This window comes from Mobula birostris, chromosome 8 (genome assembly GCF_030028105.1).
Source record: "Mobula birostris isolate sMobBir1 chromosome 8, sMobBir1.hap1, whole genome shotgun sequence".
NCBI lineage: Eukaryota > Metazoa > Chordata > Chondrichthyes > Myliobatiformes > Myliobatidae > Mobula > Mobula birostris.
In genome coordinates, this window is record NC_092377.1 from 65779005 (window position 1) to 65802791 (window position 23787).

At 39.4% G+C, this 23787-nt stretch overlaps 1 protein-coding gene across 5 annotated transcripts in view; it reads left to right on the top strand.

Annotated features, from left to right (window-relative positions):
* The window catches only part of LOC140201358 (rho guanine nucleotide exchange factor TIAM2-like), a 278281-nt gene that overhangs the window by 206164 nt on the left and 48330 nt on the right, over nt 1-23787 (top strand). For 4 of the 5 annotated variants that reach the window (XM_072265342.1, XM_072265339.1, XM_072265341.1 and 1 more), the window contains 5 exons: nt 823-927; nt 2669-2747; nt 9831-9923; nt 10915-11163; nt 14186-14286. In XM_072265342.1, coding sequence (XP_072121443.1) covers nt 823-927; nt 2669-2747; nt 9831-9923; nt 10915-11163; nt 14186-14286 — 627 coding nt within the window. Of the gene's footprint in view, nt 1-822; nt 928-2668; nt 2748-9830; nt 9924-10914; nt 11164-14185; nt 14287-17416; nt 17504-23787 lie in introns of those variants that run through there. The other variant, XM_072265345.1, reaches the window with a different exon arrangement.

Sequence of the window (23787 nt, forward strand, 5' to 3'; positions counted from 1 at the left end):
AAAGCTTAAGGATTCCCAAAGTAATCTTGCCATGAGGTGCTCAGATTACATGTTTAATTTCATTGTGTAAGTGGCATGCCATGTCATAATTCTTAGTAAGACTATGACTCATTAAAAAAGATACTAACTTCATGTTTTGTGGACATTATGCCACCTTAATCTCATGAGTTAGTTCCACAAAATAGCTAGAAGATCTGACCATAGGGTGCTGCTGCTTTTTTTTTGTCTCTCGGGTTTTTTTGAGTTCTTTAATGTGATTAGCTGCTCTGCCAGTTCATAATATTGCTGCTAAAAGTCCTGAAACCCTAATAAACTCTTCTGAAAGTAAATGCTTTTGGGAAAGGAAGAGGGTGTGTTAAAACATGATGGATCTTTGAAGGAATTTTCCATGAGATTAATGGAAGTTCCACTGGTGGGGCATTGACTACAAAATTGGGGGGGGGGGGTGTTCCTTTTTCACTCTCTCTGTGTCAAATTTCATACTTGCTATTTTGGAGCATGTATTTTTCCTTTTTTAAATACATGGAGCAGCAGAAGGCCACACAAGCTCCAAAATTCAATCTGTTCACACTCTGAATCTTATTGACCAGAGCAATCACCTTGTGCACGGCAAACTCATATCATATGGTAAAGATCTGATTTATTTTATGGGGTATTCCATGCCTTGGTAACGTAAAGCAAGATTTCCTGATTCACTGTCACTTCCCTTTGCAATTTGGGCAGTGCGAAAAACTGAAATTTCTTGGGTCTGATTATTTTAAATTTTTATTGTGAATTTTTGCCAGTGAAGACATATTAATAAATGCCCCATTTCTCATGCAGATGAAACAATTGAATCCAGTTCATTACAATGTTCGTCTCAGAAGAATGGTACACAAAAATATGGAATATTACATTCCTAATCAATTGGACTACATACAGGACCAGGTAATACTTGGCATAATATTTCACGGAAAAATATTTTGTCCCCCTCTTGAAGACACTTACGAGGGATGATTGATAATTTCCTGGCTTAAAGTAGAAGGAGTCAATTTTAGAAAACCTAGCACATTTATTTTTCAACATAGTCCCCTCCTACATGTACACACTTAGTCCAACGGTCGTGGAGCATACAGATCCCTTCTTTGTAGAAGTGGTCCACGGCAGGGGTGATTGACAAGTTCGTGGCCTGAGGTAGAAGGAGTTGAGTTATTAACTTCAAACTTTCTGCATTATCACTCAAAGAGTTGAACTGCGCGTGCATGTAACGAGAGCGTCTTGGACCTCCAGGTGGTCCGCAGCAGGGGTGATTGATAAGTTTGTGGCCTAGGTTAGAAGGAGATGAGTTATACAGCTCTTGTTACATGCACGTGCAGTTCAACTCTGAGTGAAAATGCAGAAAGTTTTAAGTTAATAACTCATCTCCTTCTGCCTTAGGCCACGAACTTATCAATCACCCGTCATATCATGCTATGGTATCATTTTATGAATGTCAATGGCTCTCTAGCCATTCTCTGTTAATATTTTAAAAATCATTTGTCAAGATATTCTTTTTTTTGAGTATTTTCATGCAACCACAGCCCTTTATGGTATAAATATAATAAAAAATAATCAAAAGGAAAGAAAAACTTACAACTCACCATATCGCATCATAGAGGTGTGTCAGGGTTATACGGGCAAATGTGGCTGCTAATTCTGGACCTCCACATTCTTGAATCACAAATTGGGTAGAATGGCAAGCTGATAATTTTATGGTAGTATTGGTTAAGTGAGAAATGATTTATTTGTTCCTCCCCGGCTTTCAAGAAGGTACTTTTTGTTAAGTATCTTATCAAAAAGAGATGGCATGTTCAACAAAACAACACAGTATTGAACTGTAAGGCTTGATTACGTGCTAAAGAACTTGAATGCAAATTGAATCATAGTCTTTTGACTCATAGCTAAGAAAGCCAAAAACTGAGGGAAATAAGACTCGTGGTTCATTGTGGCATTGAAGCTAAAAGTGAAATAGTTGGTTGGCTGTAATTGGCTAAATTTTATTAAGGAATTAAATGAATTGTTAATATGGATTTATAGAATGTAACCTTTTTGATTAATCAGACATGCATGCACTTTCCTTCAATCTGGTTTTTACCTTTTCTGTACCACCATGAAAATATGGTTATTATAATCATTCATTATATCTTTGTCTGTGATGAATTAATTTTATTTCAGGATTTATTTTTAATTCCTCCTCCACTGATTTTCCTGTGGGATTATTTTTGTCAGATTAAATCTTACATTTGCTACATTTAGTCAGGTCATCTCTAGCAGGAAATTATCCTGTTTCTTCCCGATCATCTACTACAAAAATCTATCCTTTTATTCCCCCTCCTCTTTATCTTCTTTCATCTAGACTTCTCTTTTCACTTCAGTTTTTTATAATCACCTCTAAGCCTAAGGCTTTTCCTTTCTACAGTGCCTTTAAAGATTACTGATTTATAACATTATGAAAAGCATGATAACCCCTGTTTACTACTTATAAAATCTAGTCAACTCTTCTCAACTGTAGAAAATGATTTTGAAAAATTGGAATGTCTTGTTTGTTTAAAAAAAACACAACTTTTCAAAAACATTTGTGTACAGTGACTTGTTCCATAGCTTTTAGGAGTAATGTGGAATGATAATTTTATCTTCTTTATTATTGCAGTTGTTTGATGAAATAGAAATTGTCACCATGAATATTTACCATATGCATCTTAAAAGGCAAGGATCTGAAACTGCTTTTGGTAAGTGATGACTTTGCATTTTCTTCCTTTCATGTTTCTTTCTCTTGCTTTTGTTTTGCACTGTTTTGAGGTTAATAAATAGAAAGTTAGTAGAAAGCTGAACTTCCTAAATTTAGTTATATCAATAATGAATTACTGGTAATGCAAATTTCATTGCAAAATTTTAACTTGTTAATTTATGACCAGTAATATGCTAATTCTTAAATAATTTGCCATTGTGGAGAACAAAAAAAGATAATTTTACTAATTATGTTCAAAATGGGTTTAGAAATGCAAATCATAGGAAAATCCAGAGTGTAATGGAAACCTTGAAATTTATCACTGGCGATATTGGTGTTTATCAGCCTAAGTGCTATTGATATTACAATTTCCATATTGGTGGTTGTTCTGTGGGTTCTGGAATTCATCAAATGTCATACTTGTAATGTCGCCTTTAATAATGGAGTTGAAATTAAGGCACTCATTTGCAAAACTTTCTTGTATCTGTTCTTGTGCAGCTCAGCAGAAGCTTGAGCGACTGACTACCAGCAGTTTGTTTTTGCCTTAAATCCCATTCCATCATTTGCAGTCTCTTGTTTTCCCTGAGCAACTGCACCTCATCTTTCACTTTGTCACTGTGGAACATTTTAGATTTAACATTTAGTACAGCAGTTTCAAATCACTCTCACTGTTCTTATTTTTGTTTTGCCCAATTAATAGTTCAGTTACAACTATTAACAGTTTATTCAAGCTCCATTTTTAATTTCTTCACTGGTCCTATTAGAACCTTTTTTGCCTTTGCACAGTCACCACTCTTAGAATGTCATTACTCATCGTTTTTCACCTTGAAACAACCCTTTTTACTTACCTCTTCTTGAGCAGAAACTTGTGCAACCTGTTGTGTATTTAATATTTCAGTAATCTTGTACATATATTGATTAAGCATTCTTTGTTGTTTATATAATTCATTGTTATATATAAAAATACATGAATTGCATACATCATGACGCTACCACGTGATACAGGTGTGCCTCGCTTACAGTAAAACATGAAATGAGACTGGCATTTTGGACTGTCGTGTTTTCTTTTGAATTAGTTTAATGTTTTGAAGTTACAAAATATAGCACATCTAATTATTTCCCATCCTGGTGGAGGGTGCTGTACCTACTGCACTCCCTACGTTCAGGTATTGCATTTCTTCTGTACTCTATGTATGGGATAGGCAGTGGCTGTAAAAAGTATTCACCCCCTTGGAAGTTTTCATGTTTTATTGTTTTACAACATTGAATCACAGTGGATTTAATTTGGCTTTTTGACACTGATCAACAGAAAAAGAGTTTTGTGTCAAAGTGAAAATGGATCTCTACAAAGCGATATAACTTAATTACACAAATAAAACACAAAATAATTGATTGCATAAGTATTCACTTCCCTTTAACATGACATACCAAATTATCACTGGGACAGCCAGTTGGTTTTAGAAGTCACATATTTAGTTAAATAGAGATCTGGTTTTGGAGACCTGTGTGCAGTCAAGGTGTTTTAATTGATTGTAATAAAAATATACCTGTAACTGGAAGGTCCAACAGCTGGTGAGTCAGTATCCTGGCAAAAACTACACCATGAAGAGAATAGAACACTCTAAGCAACTCTGCAAAAAGGTTATTGGAAAGCACAAGTCAGGAGATGGATACAAGAACATTTCCAAGTCACTGAATAACCCTTAGACTACTGTTAAGTCAATCAAGAAATGGAAAGAATATGGCACAGCTGTAAATGTCACAGGTAACATCAAATGCACGGCAACTCTGGCAGGATCTGCAAGACATTACTTCCTTCAAAGCAAAACCAATAGCATGAATGGCGGCGATGCTTCACTACCAGATGAACTCAACGCCTTCTATGCCCGCTTTGAAAGGGAGAACACAACTAGAGCTGTGAAGATCCCTGCTGCACCTGATGACCCTGTGATCTCTGTCTCAGAGGCTGACGTTAGACTGACTTTAAAGAGAGTGAACCCCCACAAGGCTGAAGGTCCTGATGGAGTACCTATTAAGGCTCTGAAAATCTGTGCTAACCAACTAGCGGGAATATTCAAGGGCATTTTCAACCTCTCACTGCTATGGGCAGAATTTCCCACTTGCTTCAAAAAGGCAACAATTTTACCGGTGCCTAAGAAGAATAATGTGGGCTGCCTTAATGACTATTGCCCGGTAGCACTCACATTGACAGTGATGAAATGCGTTGTTAGGTTGATCATGACTAGACTGAACTCCTGCCTCAGCAACGACCTGGACCCATTGCAATTTGCCCATTACCACAATAGGTCAATGGCAGATACAATCTCAATAGCTCTCCACATGGCTTTAGACCACCCGGACAACACAAACACCTATGTCAGGATGCTGTTCATCGACTATAGCTCATCATTTAATCCCATCATTCCCACGATCCTGATTGAGAAGTTGCAGAACCTGGGCCTCTGTACCTCCCTCTGCAATTGGATCCTCGATTTCCTAACTGGAAGACCACAATCTGTGCAAATTGGTGATAACATATCCTCCTCACTGACAATCAATACTGGTACAATCAGGGGTGTGTGCTTAGCCCACATGCTCTACTCTCTATATGCACATGTCTGTGTGGCTAGGCATAGCTCAAATACCATCTGTAAATTTGCTGATGATACAACCATTGTTGGTAGAATCTCAGGTGGTGATGAGAGGGCATACAGGAGTGAGATATACCAACTAGTGGAGTGGTGCCACAGCAACAACCTGGCACTTGACATCAGTAAGATGAAGGAGCTGGTTGTGGACTTCAGGAAGGGAAAGACGAAGGATTACATACCAATCCTTGTAGAGGGATCAGAAATGGAGAGAGTGAGCAGTTTCAAGTTCCTGGCTGTCAAGATGTCTGAGGATCTAACTGGTCCCAACATATTGATGTAGTCATAAAGAGGGCAAAACAGAGGCTATACTTTATTAGGAGTTTGAAGAGATTTGGCATGTCAACAAATACACTCAAAAACTTCTCTGGTTGTATCGTGAAGAGCATTCTGACAGGCTGCATCACTGTCTTTTTTTTTGGGGGGGGGGGCGGGCTACTGCACAGGACCGAAAGAAGCTGCAGAGAATTGTAAGTCTAGTCAGCTCCATCCTGGGTACTCGCCTACAAAGTACCCAGGACATCTTTAGGGAGCGGTGTCTCAGAAAGGCAGCGTCCATTATTAAGGACCTCCAGCACCCAGGGCATGCCCTTTTCTCACTGTTACCATCAGGCAGGAGGTACAGAAGCCTGAAGGCACACACTCAGCGATTCAGGAACAGCTTCTTCCCCTTTGCATTCTGATTCCTAAATGGACATTGAAGCTTTGGACACTATCTCACTTTTTAAAAAAATATTACAGTACTTCTGTTTTTGCATGTTTTTTTAATCTATTTGATATACGTAATTGATTTACTTATTTGTTTATTATTATTATTTTTATTTTATTTATTTTTCTCTGTGCTATATTATGTATTGCATTGAACTGTTGCTGCTAAGTTAACAACTTTCAAGTCATATGCCAGTGATAATAATTCTGATTCTGAAGAGTATTTCAGAGTCAAAAAAAAGCCAAATCAAACCCACTGTGATTCAATGTTGTAAAACAATAAAACATGAAAACTTCCAATGGGGTGAATACTTTTTATAGGCACTGTACATTAACAAAGCTCTCAAGAATTACTGTCATTCCTGCTCCATACAAATTTTTTATTGCCTAGTCACTACTGAGACAATGCAGAAATAGCATTGTGAAGATGTTAGACATCCGAAATAAAACCAGAAGCTGTGAGTAATGCTTAGCAGGCCAGGCAACATCTCTTGGGAGAGAAACATAGTCGATATTGCAGGTAACCTTACATCAGAGCTGAGAGAAGTCAGAGAGATGTTTTGAAATGTGCCTTTAAGGATGGGGAGCGAATAAAAAACAGAAATAAGGTCAGCTGCAGTTGAGGAGAAACTGTCTGACACACTGTCTCTCTTTTTCCACCATTGTCAGTTCCCATTTGAGACACTAGACTGAAGCTACTGTTTTACTTATCATTGGCAAACACAGAAACCAAATTACTGCTGTTTTGGTTTATAACTAACATGGCTCTCTCAGAAAGAGACCACAAGAAATCTGATCCTTTTATTTCCTCTGGACATGAAGAAATCTTTTTAAGTTTAATTGCTGTTATTATGTGAGCTCATATCCCAACTTATGGATGGTAGGCTTTGTTTCCATTTATCATTTCATCATGCTTTATCAGGGAATTTCCAAATATTTATTGGCAGTATGATTTATGTGAAGCGGTTTTTTTGCAAGTTGAGGCAGGTCATTGAGAAATGAACTGTTAAAGAATAAATGTAACAAAATCACTCTGACATCTCCAGGAAAAAAAAATATATAGAGAGAGAGAGAAAATTATGTGAATATAATTGCTCTCAGTCACTTCAGTGAGTTTAATTGACAAGAGAATCATTATTCACCACCACACTGTTAGTATCACAATGCAAACTTACTTGGAAGCTTGTATTTCATAATAGAACCACAATTAGCTCTAAATAATTGAAACAGGCAAAAATCTTCTGTTGACTATTCCAAAATCTGGGAAGTTCAGAATGCCACAATTCCAAAACATATGGTGAGCCAACTAAACCATTTCCCCCACATATTCACTTTTTAGTTACTCAAAATTTTTACACACTTTGGTAAAGTGGAAACAAATTTAAATTGCAGTCAGCAAAATGCGGATGATTATACACATGTGTTGTGATTAACTTGATAAAGCTTCTATAATCTTCCTCACTGAGATTGCAGTTCTGAGTCTATCATAGTGATGAGCAATTGCTTGCAATTTGATGTTCCTGGCATTTTGTTCAGAGGGGTAACTTGGAATGCTGTTGTTGCCCTAATACTCTATTCATTCCCAGAAGGAGTGACCTGCTTAGGCAAGGGAAAAAAAGAGTCTTTATTGGAGCACTTAATATTTACTGTTGATGATTGCTTTAGGGTAAAGTGTCTTTGATTATCATTGTCTGTATTTGAGAGGTGATCAAAAGTACTTTTGGTTAGAGAACAAAAGGATGCTGAGATAGAAACAGTTTCTTGGCAGGTGTTCTGGACTGATTCATGTCGGAATCATCAGATCATATGCTTTCTTGAGCTTTGATCATGTTCACTTTTCTCTTTAATTAGAAGAGCAGATGTTCTAATGTAAATAATTGAATAGTGACGTGACTGATGTTCTTATGATTAATTGGACATGTAATGGATATCCAAAATAACAGAAAATGCTTTTTTTTTCAAATTTGGCCAGAACTGCAATTATACGGAAATGACAATATATGTAACCTGAATTTTTATAAATGAATGATAGGAGAGGAAAGCTCTTGCATGTGATTCAGAATAGACTATATATCTGCATATGTTCACAAGCCTTTTTGTGTGAACCCCTTTAAACTAAATTTGTTATTTATAAGTGAGCCGAGGAGGAGGAAGAAGAAGAAGAAGAATAGCCCTTAACTCGACAGTGAAGTTATCAGGGCACTGTCTTTTGACAGTGTTTCTGTGGCAAGCTATTCTTGTCTTTACGAGGCCGAGTTGCTAGCTTGATGCTCAATCCGACTTGGATTCGAACTCAGGAACCTTTGCTCCGGAGTCCAGCACTGATATTATTGCGCCACCAAGCGGGACAGCCGGGGAAGAGAATATAATATATTCTTTCCCTGTTACGTGTCCCTGATATCCTACTGCTGAACACCGAATGTAATGCTGAACGTCATTTAGGGAAAGGGCAGTAAAAGCTGGTGTTCATCCTCAAAATGCTGCCTGTTTGCAATTTGATTGCAGGGCACATATCTCCCTAAGTCAGGAATCTGTACATACTTCCTCACTATTCACCTTTTTATACAAAAAAAAACATTTATTTGTTTGATCTGGGAGTTCCAAGTTCTCAATCTCAGAAGGTGAAGATCATTGATACTGGCATTTGTTGCCCCTCCTGATGAGCCTTGAATGGAGAATGCAGTCAACCATGTTGGTGGGTCTGGAGTCACCACTTGAATAGGCTGGGTGGAGTTCCTTCCCTGAAGGGGACTGGTAAACCAGAGTTTTTTTTTACAGAAATCCAGGAGTGTCATGGTTACCATCTCTAACACTTGTTTCATTTTTCCAAATTCCCCAGCTGTCATAGTGAGATTTAAGCACAGATTTCTGCTGCTGTGTCTCAGACCCCTGGCTATTGGTCAAGTAATTGAACCATAGCCCTGTGAGCCATATTTAATGAGAATAAATCTAGGAGGGAGGTTGTGGCAGAAATGGTAACAGCTTTAAAATAGTGTTCCCTAGCACCTGGTCCCTTCTTGAGTTGGATGGGAGTACAGGCTTGGTCTGGTTCTCGCATTTGATGTGTCCCAGTTTGAGCTTGTTTTTGATCTGGAACCTGAGGATGGAAAGACAGCAGGGGGAGCTGAGTCCTTGCTGATTAATCTTGTTCATTTTCAGCAAATGTGGCCAGCAGGTATGGCTGACAGAAGTTAACTCCATCATCCCTGTTTTGCCTTGGAACAGTATTATCACTCTATGTGGTCTTTACTTAGTTGTAAATCTTTAGAATGCTTTGTATTACAATCTATAAGGAGTGAGTCCAAAGATGGAAGTGGTTGTTGAAATGCTTCATATTCTCACTGTAACTTCCTTTCATTGCCAAATTATTCTCATCAGGTACACTTTCTTTTGGTTTAGGAAAGCCGTTTACTTTTCTTTATGTTTTCAGTTTGAGGTAAACTGTGGTTACTGTATTGGAGGATTTGGAGTCGTTGAAATCCTGGTCATCTACATCTACATCATTCCAAAGAAGCTTATTTTATATATTGTGGGATATAGTTTATGACCAAGAAATCCTATAAAATGTAAATAATACATATTCCTACAAACTTGCTAGCTTGGGAATGATCTGTTTATATTGTCAGAATGACAGCGTCCTGGCATGTACTGCTTATACCTAAAGTGCAAAATCATAGGGGAACAATTATTTCTAATGTGAAAATTTTACTTATTCTCCTGTTTAAAAGGTTTTGCTGTGGCTGGTCAGGTGGATGGAAAGCAGCAGCACAATTCTCTGTTTGTAAGTGACGTGCTTCCTGGTGGACTGGCTGATAAACAAGGTATTATTGACTGCCTTTATCCATGAGAGGTATTGTGTTGGGGAAGTGGTATATTCAGTACTGTAATATGACACACTTTGCTTTTATAGTTCAGTGCCTCCATCAGAGATTCCACTAGTGATATCTGTCCTGCAATACCTTAAAGAGACTCAGATGTACTGCAATTTGTGAATGAAGTCACCACTGGCTGCAATGCTTTCATAGTGGAACTGTTTACTGAAGCTCAGTGTCTGGAAGAAGGTTCCAAAAGAGAGACACTGCATGCTAATTATACAGTAAAAGTTAAAATAATGCTGCAGCCTCAAGACTTTGATGGAATTGGATTTCTGGACTACTAGATGTTACTGCTATTAAATTACCAACACAATCTTATTTCATTTTCTCTGTATAATAATTCTTTCATTGAATCATTGTGTTTAAAGGGGTTGGAAATAGACAGCTGGTCAGCACAACCACTGCAGACCCCAGTTCTAGCCACAGCTGGGTCCTGTACAATCCTAGCTATGTTCCTAAATCCAGTTCCCAGCTCCAGCCGCGTACATAGGCCTCAATGGCATTCTTGAGTCCTTTGATTGCAGATGATCAGAGGTTTACTGTAGTTTGTGGCATTTTTTTCATTCTTTTAACAAACAGTTCCTGAGACAGTGTTATCAAGTGCCACATCTTCAATACTAGCTGTTCCTGTGGCATGTTGGAGGTCTGCAAGAAACTGAGGCTAGAAGGAAATAAAAATCCTGTGTGTGTTCATGGGAAACACTTGAGCAAAATTTCTACATGAATGACTTGAATAAACAGAATGTATACCTCAGTTTCTCTGGCATAATGATTATGCTATTATTAATAATATTAATCATTTGAATAAAGGTTACTTAGAAATGGGTGGAAAAATATGAAGTAAAAATATTATTTGTGGTGGCCTCATTGGCAGCCTGATGTGATCAATGTGATGATTTGGGTAACACCCTGATTTATGTGTTCTTCTTTCTGTTAGGTGCAAGAGTCGGAGATGAAATTTTAATAATAAATGGAGAAGTGGTTACGAATCTACACCATAGATGTATTGAATCCTTGTTTGCAGAAAATCACTTAATACTTACTGTCAGGAGATTTTCTTCAGACTGGAACCAAAGAACAACAGAACCTAATGACTCATTAATTCAGATAACAGCTCCGCTTCCTCCTGACCAATCAAAACTGCTGGAGGAGTTTGTTGACAACCACCTCCTTCCTGTCCCTTCTGGTGAGCTTCTCAATTTTTAACTAGAAAATTGTAAGCCGAGTCATGCTACAAAAGAGCAATGATGTACATTTAAAGGATTACGTTTACCTCATACACAGAGTGATTCAGGGTTCAATGTTTTAAACCTCCATTTTATGCTTTCCCTTGAATTATTGGTATAATAAGTAGTTCAGGCGCATTCTACATTTCAGTAACAAGCAGTAGCAGACAATGTTATCTTTATATGTACAAGAATTTCACAATTACTAATTATATCTGGTCACAAACAAGAGAAAATATGCAGATGCTGGAAATCCAAGCAACACACACAAAATGCTGGAGGAACTCAGCAGGCCAGACAGCATCTATGGAAAAGAGTAAACAGTCGACGTTTCAGGCTGAGACCCTTCATCAGGACTAGAAAGGAAGTTGAGAAGTCAGCGTAAGAAGGTGGGGGGAGGGAAGGAAGAAGTACAAGGTGGTAGGTGATAGGTGAAACCTGAGGGGGGAGGGGGTGAAGTAAAGAGCTGGGAAGTTAATTGGTGAAAGAGATAAAGGGCTGGAGAAGGGGGAACCTGATAAGAGAAGACCGAAGGCCATGGAAAAAGGGAAGTGGTAGGAGCACCTTAGGGAGGTGATGGACAGGTAAGGAGATGAGATGAGAAGGGAAAAAGGAATGAGGAATACTGAAGGAGAAGGTGGGGGGGGGGGGATTACCGGAAGTTCGAGAAATTGAATTTCATGCCATCAGGTTGGAGGCTACCCAGATGGAATATAAGGTGTTGCTTCTCCAACCTGAGTGCGGCAGTAGATGCGGCCATGGACTGACATATCGGAATGGGAATGAGAAGTGGAATTACAATGGCTGGCCACTGGGAGATCCCGGTTTTTCTGGCAGATGGAGTGTAGGTACACGGTGAAGCAATCTCTCAATCTACATCGGGTCTCAGCAATGTACAGGAGGCCTCACCAGGAGCACCGGACACAGTATACAACGCCAACAGACTCAGGTGAAATGTTGCCTCTCCTGGAAAGACTATTTGGGACCCTGAATAGGACAGGTGTAGCACTTGTTCCACTTGCAAGGATAAGTGGCTGGGGGGTGATCAGTGGGGGAGGGACGAGTGGACAAGGGAGTTGTATAGGGAGCAACCCTGTGGAAAGCAGAAAGTGGGGGGGGGGGGGAGGGAAAGATGTGTTTGATGGTGGGATCCTGCTGGAGATGGCAGAAGTTAGGGAGAATTATGTGCTGGATGTGGAGGCTGGTGGGGTGATAGGCGAGGACAATAGCGGGAGGATGGAATGAGGGCAGACATGTACAAAATGGAAGAGATGCAGGTGAGGGCAGCATTGATGGTGGAGGAAGGGAAGCCCCTTTCTTTGAAGAAGGAGGACATCTCCTTAGTTCTGGAATGAAGAGTGTCATCCTGAGAGCAAAAAAGCTGTCCTCTTCTCTCAATTCCTCTGTCTCCACCACATTTGCTCTCAGGATCCCCTCTCACTGTAAAATTCTTTCCTCTAGATGTATCTACCCTGGGGATAAAGACTGTGACCAGTCACTATGTCTTTGCCCCTCAATGTTTAATATCTCCTTATAAGGCCAACCTCCTATACTTCAGGGAAAAAAGTTCCAGCCTATCCAGACTCGTCATGTCTGAAGCCCTCCAGCTTTGATATCATCCTTGTTCTGCACATTTTAGAACTTAATGATAGTCTTCCTGCAGCCAGATGACCAGAATTGCACACAGGATTTCAAATGTGATCGTACTGAAGTGCAATATCCCAACTCTCATAGGTGCCCTGACCAAGGAAGGCAAGCTTGCAAAACATTGTCCCCTCAGGGGACAATTATCTGTACAAGTTCTGCTATGATTTAACTTGCCAAGATGCAGTACTTTGCACTTGTACAAGTTAAATTCTATCTGCCATTCCTTGGTTCACTTTCCAGGTTAATCCAGATCATGTTGTAACTTTATTTACTGTCCACTCTGCCACCATACCTGATGTCATCCAATTTACTAATCACGCCACCTACATTTTCATCCAAATTATCAATATAGATGACAAATAACAGTGGACTCAGGATAAATCTTCATAGGACACCATTGTTCACAGGCCTCCAATCTTAAAAAAGAACCTCCACTTTCTGACTCTTTCTACTAAGTCAATTTTCTATCCAATTGGCTAACTCACCAAGTGATGAGCCTACCATTCTGTTATCTGTCTAGTATCTGCATGCAACTAAGTGGAAATAGATGTTGAACAAAAAAGTAGCTAATCAAAGTGTTCATTGCCCACACACAGTAGGTAAAGCAGATATGTCATGCATATGCCTCTTAGTTCTGATGTGTTTAAACAATGTGGAACATTTTAAAAGTGTCAATGAATCTGCCACTTTTGTCATTATCTCAAATAAAGTACAACTTCCAGCCTACTTAAATCCATCTAACAATTGTTGTGTTTGAAGGAGTTAAAGTGAATGTGAGTTTATATCAGAAGGTGCAGCCAAGCAGTGTTCTCTGTGTACTTTTGCACAGAGGTAACTGAATAAGATTGCTTGCCATTTGTATATAGCTAAGTACTGGTCTAATGCTGACTGGAGCCGTTTAAACAAAATACTATTTATGCAAACTGAAGTGAAGGCTATCACAAAGACACAATGCTTCATTATGGTTATGTCAATAGCATATGGACTGAATTTTATCTTTTATACATGCTCAACTGGTTGGTATAGTCATGTAATGATTGCCCTTTTTAATTTTTCTCTTATTTCAAATACAGTGACTTATTGAAAAATTCATGCAATATGCACTAATTTTCTTTGATAAAAGCTTGCTCAGTTTCCTGCTCCACTTGATATATTTTATTGCTGACTCTTAGATTATCATTTATTTTCAATCGTTATTTTAATAACATTCTAAATAATTATCATTGATTCTGAATTGTGAGGGGTATCAGCATTGTATTCAGTGAACAGTTAAGCTAAATATAGAACTGTGAGAGATTTTACATGGAAGATGTTTGACTCTTGTGTACATTGCAGATTTCACTAGTGTACCACCAGTACCAGCTCTTAAAAAAAGTGCCACATCAGACTATATGGAGTCACAGTATCAAGCTGAAAATACAGATGCGTTTCTAAAGGTAAGTGATAAAATTTGTAGAGGGCTTCAAATACCATTGACAAAGCCAAATTTAAGATGAAACTTTGAACTGATACCATGGTAGACTGTGATTAATATGTAAGGGTTCATTGTTTATTTCATTTTCCTGGTAGCATATTTGAATCGGATTGATTATTAAAATTACTGCTCTAATTTATACTTAGCATTTGCAGGGGTAAATATTGATGTGAGTATGGGGAAGTTAAATACTTCCAGAAGTCACTGAGATATTCCTAGTTTCAATTCCTTGCGTTTTGCTGTGGTTTGTACTTGTCTAGTTTCCCATTCACCTGTTGACGTGAGTATCTTTAAATGCTGATGTTCATACGACCGTACTTAGAAGCACCTTAGGAAAGAAATTATGCTAACTAACAATATTCTCATTGCTACCTTTCATAGACCGAGCACAGTCTTTGTTTTCTTCTGTAAGGTTTTCTGAATCCAAATAGCTCCAACATTGAATGTGATGTTTCTGTTTGTTAACTCTCTCCAACCACAATCCCTCCAAAAAGATTTTGATTACTAGAGACCAGATGTAACATGATCTGTGCCCTCAAACCAATTGATGAATGTTTCAATCTTAGACAATATCAAACTTTTAAAGCAAACTGCAGGTGCCGTAAGCAGTCAGGAGCAGAAATTATGGCTGTTTGCTTTACTGAACGCAGGTCTCTAGGCTACTCTGGCTTAATTGTATTTCTGTATCATATACTATGAGCAAACTTGGAGTAATCTAATCTTGTCAATTTAATATTAAATCATGTATCCAATCAATAAAGATGCAGGTGTGGAGTGCACCTGCTCTAACGAACATCCTATGAAACAAAACATTGAATTCAATAGCCATTATTAGCCATCCCAAACTTGTTAATTGTGTTTCCAATGTTAGATTTTTTTTTCTCTCTCCTACTAATGGTAATTTGAAGATTCCTTCACTCTCTCCATCATGCCTTTCTCCCATACACATCTTTTATCATTCTCGGATCTTTAGTGTTCTTGTTCAGCTAACGCGACCATCGTGTTTGTTGTTCAGTCACTCCTTGTCTCACTTTTTGGTATTTACTCCCTTTCATCTGTTTCTGCAGCTTAATGTTTGCCTTAACCCCAACTTTTCACTGTTCTGATGAAAGATATTTGATATAACAATGTTGACACAGGTGCCACCTAAAGTGAATATTTCCAGATTTTATTTTGGTGCCTTGCAATTATTGAAGTGACTTTATATCCGGATTTTGCTACTTTGGAGTCATTAGATGTCCAAATCTAGGATGTTTTTCTTCCGCAAGTCCAGTATTTATTGTCCATTTGTAATTGCCTTTACAAATGTGATGGTGGGGTGCTGATTGAAAGGCTACAGTCCTCTAGTGAACATAATTCCACAGTGCTATTAGGGAGAGAGCTCCAGGATTAGATGCAGTGACACTGAAGGAATAACAACATAGTAGTGTTAGTTTTGTGTGCAACTTTGGGTGGTAGTAATTATTGAGATTGGTGAAATTGTTTATCAAAGATGATTTTTCTGTACTGACAGTTGAGCAAGGGTATTATAAACTCAGATTAGAGAAGATTAGATTTATTTATCACACAAGCATCAAAACATACAGTGGACTGTATTGTTTGCATCAATGACCAACACAGTCCAAGGATGTGCTGGGTGCAGTCTGCAAATGATCTATGCTTCTGGCGCCAGCGTGGTTCAGCCCACAGCTTACTAACCTAAGTCTTTTTGGAATGTGGGAGGAAACTGGAACAGCAGGAGGAAATCCACAGGGTCATGGGGAGAATGTACAAATTCTCACAGATAGCGGCAGGAATTCAAGCCCAATCGCTGGTGCTGTGAAGCGTTGCACGAACTGTTACGCTACTGTCCTGCCCTTACTGAGATTCCTTCAGCTAATGCAATTTGAAGCTTTGCATATTTTGGTTTGGTTTATCCCTGCTCTTAGGCAGTCTGACAGAAATGAGGATGACCCACTTCCGTTTCAGTCCTGTGGTTTTGAGGTCACTGGTGAGACCATTCTAGGAACTGCAGAAATTTACAGTGGGCACCAACAGCCTTCCAATGAATAGGCTAAAGGTTCCTAGTATCAGTATGAATGCTCCTTCGCTATTTATTTTCTGAAGCAAAGAATACTTGGAGCTTTGCCTCCAGAATTCACCCTTGCTCTACAGCTCGGTGACCTTGCACCATGTAGGATGACAACGTTCTCATTTGTCCTCTTGACCATGCAGGAGGCTGTGGGTGAGAGACTTCTTGGGAAATGATCCCCTGGGGATTTCGGACCAGAGCCCTGAGGATGTAAATTCAGTGTCTGAGATTGATCCTGTGGAACATGGGTGATTTTACCACAGAATTTCTCCCAGACAGTTTTGGAGGTCAGGAATTTGCAGTCAGCAGTCAGCAGCTGAGGGAGTGGTGGGGAGAGGGTGTTGTGGGAGGCCTGTTGAAGAATAGAGCCAAAGAACCAAAAAGGGGAGTGTCACAAAGAGGGAAGGGAGCTTGAAAGGAAAGGCGGAAGAGAGCTGCTAATTTGGATTCTCCCATGCAATCCAAATAAAACCTATTTTCATGAGTTGCAGCTGTGTGGTAGTTTTTGACTGTAACGCTGCCACTGAGTGCTGTGTAATTTCGTGTATCATTATCATTTGAAAGCACCTATTACTGTCAAAGCCAAACTTGGGGCCTTGTCAGCTCCATTGGTACTGCCTTCGAGCAATGAGTACAATTAGAATTTGCTGTAGGAGGAGAATTGCACTTGTTTAATTGCACATAGGGCAAATAATAAAAATAGAGTTGCTTTGGGTGTCCTGAATGCAGCAGCTCAGTTGAACGTTCACCAAAGCTCTAGATCAGTAAATGTAATCCAAAATTATTTCAATGACCGCAGGCTTAGTGCTTCTATAACAAAGTTGCACATTATAGCATCCTCACACATATTAGACATGACAAAAGGGAAGCTTATTTGTGTTTGAGGCAATCTGTCAGCAAACCATTTCCTATTATGGGCAGTGGAGTGTGTAAGGAGGAAGTTCTTGTATTGCTGCAATTTTTAATTTTGTTTATGTTCAGTGACTGTCTTTGCAATCAATCCATAAGAAAACACAGTGGATGTTAGATGACATTTTGGATTCAGCCAGACAATGCAGCTGAGATTTTCTTTCTCTGTTTGATAATGGACCTTTGAATAGTAATACAGGTGAGAACATGTCTCAGCACTGTTGAAATAATGTTTAACAAAATATTAATTAACTAAAAAAACAATTAAATTGCCTTCAGGTTTAATTTTACTCACAAATTAGCAGCTGCTAATATGCAGATTTCCTGATTGTTTTTCTGAAGGGTATTTAGCCACTAACTCTGCTCTGCATAGAAGTAGGTTTCTAAATGTGTTCATATGTCTCTTTTCAAACATGAGCCTATTACCATGACCAAGTTGTTACTTTAAACACCTCTCTACAATGTGCTTTCATTTATTTCCTGTGCTTCCTATGTTGTTTTTGTGGCGTATGATATTACAGTAGAACAGGTTGAGGCAGTGTTAATTTGTACAGAAGTAAAATTTATATTTATGAGCAAAGAGGTAGTTTTGCAGCAAGACGGACAAGGGTCTGTACTGCATCAAAGCAGTAAAAAAATAATGTTAAATAAGGTGAATATATGTGAATTATGTATGCATCCTGCAAGGAAGTCTGTCTCAATAACACTAAGACAGACATTTTTAAAGCCATTTAAAGAGTTGATGTCTGTGTGTTGGTAAATCTTGCTAGTATTTAATTTGATGGTAATCTGGATGGTTGAGAACCATGTAACCATTTTGTACTATCTTATGTTGTAATTTTTATGTCTTTGCACTACTGTTGCCACAACCAACAAATTTTACAACATCAGTGATAGTAAATCTGATTCTGAGTAACTGTAATTTTGATAGAGCAGAAGAGAATGCAGTCAATTATAACGTACCCCAATCATGATTTACATTGGAATTTTATTTCAATATTTTTGCAAAATTTATCTGCATTTGTTGAAATTTTGATAGATAATATAGAATTTTACTTAGAATTGTTTGGTTTTTTTTTCATTCCCACCTCTTGAAGACATTAACACACAGGTTCTCTCCGATTTCATATGGGTGCCCCATACTGTACAATGGGTATTTGGGAGGTGGGAGACCAGAGGGCTGGATCGTGCTGAACAGGCTGCCTCATCACTCGCTGAGGCTGGCTGGCAGCTGCTCTCCTCTCTCTGGTCTTTCTGGGGTCCTCTCCCGCATGCTCTTTCTGCTTATTGGCAATTTACAAATAGTTCAGATTTGAATAGTTCTTGGGATTGGAACCCTGAATGCCAGTTCCGACCCTGCTACCTTGTTCATAATCATAGTTATTAAGTATTGGCAGTATTTTAAAATTTTGAGTGGGTGGCTTTTTTGTTGCTGAGAAAATGATATAGCTGACCTATGGATAAAGTGGTCAGAACTGCATTAATTGAAATATCCTTTCTCTGATAAGGAGGATTTGCAGTGGACCACAACTTGACCTGCATAAACAGTTAGTATACCTTGTAAATGAACGTTTAAACTGGCTGTTGAATCGTGTCTGTGGAGTGCTTTTGAAATTCACATCCGGTTGTGCATTGCAGTTCAGAGATATGATTGATTTGTTTTGCAGACGGTGGATTGGATGGGCAGAGACACAGAAGGTGGTCTGGTGCCTGGTGTTGCAGAATCTGCAGTCTCAGTTTTCGTAATGTAGTTAGAACTTGGGCCAAACTCCAGATTCTGGAAGTTTATAGCAGGATTCATGGGTTTAGTTCAAGAAAGGCACAACCTCGGCTGTGCCTGCTTCCTTATGATGAGCTCAATTATAGTAACTTCCTTAAGCGGGGACACCTTTATTATTGTATACATTTTGATCAACTCAGGCAAACACATTCAACCTCTTTGGGAAACAAAGGCGTTTCAAATTAGAATATAATTTTCAGTCTCTCTTCACCTTGGTCTTTGCCTCAATTTCACCCACCATATGAGAGCACCTAAACTTGGACATAACATTGCACTAAGCCAAGTCCCCTATGTTTGTGTTTGAGGAAGAGGTGTGCTTTGTTATAGAGTGAAGTGTTTCTTGATTATGTCTAAGAGCTGCATTTGTTTTGTCAACCCAGTCAGTGGCATGGTTACTCAGCATAGGACATGAAACATTACAACACAGTGAAGAGGGTCTTTCCCACCCTCCCCCACCTTCTTTATAGGGCCTCTGCCCCTTCCCTCTTCAGTCCTGACGAAGGGTTCCGGCCCGAAACATCAACTCATCATTTCCATGCATGCTGCCCGACCTGCTGAGTTCCTCCAGTGTGTTGTGAGTGTTGCTTTGACCCCAGCATCTGCAGAGTATTTTGTGTTTACAACACAGTAAAGGCCTTTTGGCCCACGATGCTGTGCTGGCCTTTATTCAACATAACTTCCCCTATTGTCTGCAAGTTCAGGCAGTACATAGGCAACCTTTGTTACCAAAAAGACAACTAGAAAGCGAATGTGTCCAAATGACGGTCTTAAAAGATGCTGGCAAGACGACAGTAGGAGCGTGAGTGATCTGGCAAGATTGAGATCCATTACTCACTTGATTCGTTGTGCCAAGTGACTCACTTCCAGACACTCCAAAGCCTGTGCTTTATCTTCCAAGGCACAAACCTGGAGTGTAATTGACCTCAACTGAATGAGTGCAGCACCAACAACTCATGGAGCTCAACATCAACCAGGACAAAGCAACATATGGATGGGCACACCTTCACCACACTGAACTTTGCCTCCTTCCATCACTGTTACACTATGACTACCACGTGAACTGTCCACTACGTGCACTGCCCGTGCTTACCTTCTCTTCTCTGATTGCACTTCCTGAATTTCTGATTCTGTCACCAAGGTCAATGACAGAAGGTGCATGAACACCACCATTTGTGTGTTCCCCACTCTAGATGTTTCACACTACTTTGTCAAAAGTAATTCAGGCAGTGCAGTAATGCTGATCGCATCAGTAATGGTCACATTTTGTAAAATGAGCAATTTTTAAAATTGCTTTTCCTGATGACACACCCAAAAGTCTCTTCATTGCTAATATTACATCTGACCCAATCTAATCCTGTTTCTTGGTTCTTAATTTAGCTTAGCACTATGCGAAAGATACTAACCTTCAATAATTTTTATGAGTAAATCCTTTCTTCCACACACATAAAAGGGGGAAAATATATGTTGATGTGGGGTTGATGTGTGAAACAATCATTTCACATTTGTTCTCTGTATCTGTGTGACAGAAGCAACAAACTTTGCTCCCTCTCTCTAGTTACACTGTTCACCACTGTTCTCAATTGTCCCTATGAAGTTAAATGGTTATAAAAGGCAAGACAAATGTTGAATCTCTTACTAACTCTTCCTTCAGTTAGTCCTGACGAAGGGTCTCGGCCTGAAACGTCGACTGTATCTCTTCCTAGAGATGCTGCCTGGCCTGCTGCGTTCACCAGCAACTTTGATGTGTGTTGCTTGAAATAACTGCTGTGTGGTTGATCGCGAGGAAGATAACTTTAGGCTTACGGAAGATGTAGATGATCTTGTCAGTTGGGCAGAAAATGGCAAATTTTTTTTAATCCAGAGAAATATTACACAACAAAGCAAAGGAAAAAGATATCAAAAAGCATGGAGGAATCAAGTGTTTGTGCGTGCTTGCGTGTATGTGTGTGTGTGTGTGTGTGTGTGTGTGTGTGTGTGTGTGTGTCTGTGTCTTCAGATCCTGAATGATAGAACCAGTTAATAAAATGGTTTTAAAAAAACATCTAAATGGGATGCTTTCCTTTACTAGCAAAGGAATAGAATATAATAATGTATATGCTATAGATATATAAAATATACAACATATAGATTATTCAATCGGGAAAATGATGCTAAAACTGAATGCAACACTGGCTGGGTCATCACTTAAGCATTGCACATAACTCTGATCTCCACATTACAGGAACGATATTATTACACTGGAAAGGCTGTAGAGGAGATTAAAGAGGATGTTACCAGGATTAGAAACTCATAGTAATGAGGAAAGATTAGATATGCCTGGGTGGTTTTCTTTGGAACAGAGGCTGAGTGGAGCTTTGAAGTTTAAAACAAACAAAAATAAATTGAGGGCTGACATGAAGTAAACAGGAAGGATTCATTTTGCTTATCGGGGTCTCAAATCATGGGCACAGGTTGAAAGTAATTGATGGAAGGTTAAGAGGGGAAAGGGAAAGCCTTTTTTCCACTAGAGATTGGTACGGTATGAAATTCACAGTGGGCTGGTGATGGAGATACAAATGATTACCACGTTTATAAGATATTCATATGTGTATTTTGAAAAGCCCTGACCTGCAGGACTATGAAGGTTTTACTGGAAAGAAGGATTAGCAAGGTCCCTCTAAATAGCCCAATATAGGTGCAATGGGTCAAAAAGCCACCACCTGTGTCATAATTTTTTATGATCCTATAACTGTGGCAACTTTAAATGCTGCATTTATTAGGGCTGGGAGTGACTTTGGCCCCTTAGTGATAGTCGAGCTATTGGTAATGTGTAAATGAAACTTCAGGCTCAGTCATCAATATGGATTTAGTAGCTTTAATATTGATTTCACCGGACTTGGGAAGCCTGGGAGCTGAAGAAAATAGGTACAGGATCCAACAAACATAAGCTTTTCCAGCGCTGTTATTGCCCATGAGGAGCAAGAATCTTGCTCTTTCCCATCCTTTCATAAAAGAGCATCAGGCATGCTAGCTGCATGCTGCTTCTCTCTCCTTTCCAGCCGATCTCCTCTTCTTGTCTGCCGTTCCCTGAATTCCACTAACCTTTGCTCTTCGTAAGTGCTTAGAAATACTGTCTAATAATCTAAATAGCTAGGAACCAATTCAAGCTCTTGTCTACTTCAGACTTTGAATTTTAGCCAGTGTGAAAGGGAGCATAGGCAGGTGATAGAGAAGGGATGCACTCAGACCAATGGTTTGAGATGTGTGTATTTTAATGCAAGGAGTATTTTAGACCATAAGACCATAAGATTTAGGAGCAGAAGTAAGCCATTCGGCCCATTGAGTCTGCTCCGCCATTCAATCATGGGCTGATCCACTTCATCCAGTCATCCCCACTCCCCTGCTTTCACCCCATACCCTTTGATGCCCTGGCTAATCAAGAACTTTTGAATAAAGTGGATGAGCTTAGAGTGTGGATCAGCACTTAGAGCTATGATGTTGTCCCATTACAGAGTGCAGGGGCAGGAATGGCTACTTCAAGTGCCAGGCTTTAGGTGTTTCAGAAAGGACAGGGAGGGAGACAAAAGAGGTGGGGGCATTTCACTGTTGATCAGAGATAGTGTCACGGCCGCAGAAAAGGAGTTATGGAGGGGTTGACTATAGAGTCTCTGTGGGTGGAAGTTTGGAATAGGAAGGGCTCAATAACTCTACTGGGTGTTTTTTATCGACCACCCAGTAGTAACAGGGATATCGAGGAGCAGATAGGGAGACAGATTCTGGAAAGGAGTAATAGTAACAGGGTTGTTGTGGTGGGAGACTTCAATTTCCCAAATATTGATTGACATCTCCCTAGAGTGAGGGGTTTAGATGGGGTGGAGTTTGTTAGGTGTGTTCAGGAAGGTTTCCTGACACAATGTGTAGATAATCCTATGAGAGGAGATGCTGTACTTGATCTGGTATTGAGAAGTGAACCTGGTGAAGTGTCAGGTCTCTCAGTGGGAGAGCATTTTGGAGATAAAGATCACAATTCTCTCTCCTTTACCATAGCATTGGAGAGGGGTAGGAACAGACAAGTTAGGGAAATGTTTCCCCCGGGATTAATAAAGTATGACTACGACTAAGACTCATATTTCCCCTTACTTCAATTAAACATAGTCAATCAGACAGGAACTTGGAAGCATAAATTGGAAACAGATATTCACAGGGAAACGTATGGAAGAAATGTGGCAAATGTTCAGGCGATATTTGCGTGGGGTTCTGCGTAGCTAAGTTCCAATGAGACGGAAAGGATGGTAGGGTACAGGAACCATGGTGTACAAAGGCTGTTGTAAATCTAGTCAAGAAAAAAAAAGAAGAGCCTAGGAAAGGTTCAAAAAACTAGGTAATGATAGAGATCGAGAAGATTATAAGGCTAGCAGGAAGGAGCTTAAGAATGAAATTAGGAGAGCCAAAAGGGGCCAAGAGAAGGCCTTGGCGGACCGGATTAAGGAAAACCCCAAGGCATTCTGCAATTACGTGAAGAGCAAGAGGTTAAGACTTAAGAGAATAGGACCAATCAAGTGTGACAGTAGAAAAGTGTGTATGGAACCGGAGGAGATAGCATAGGTACTTAATGAATACTTTGCTTCAGTAGTCACTATGGAAATGGATTTTGGCGATTGTAGGAATGACTTGCAGTGGACTGAAAAGCTTGAGCATGTAGATATTAGGGAAGAGGATGTGCT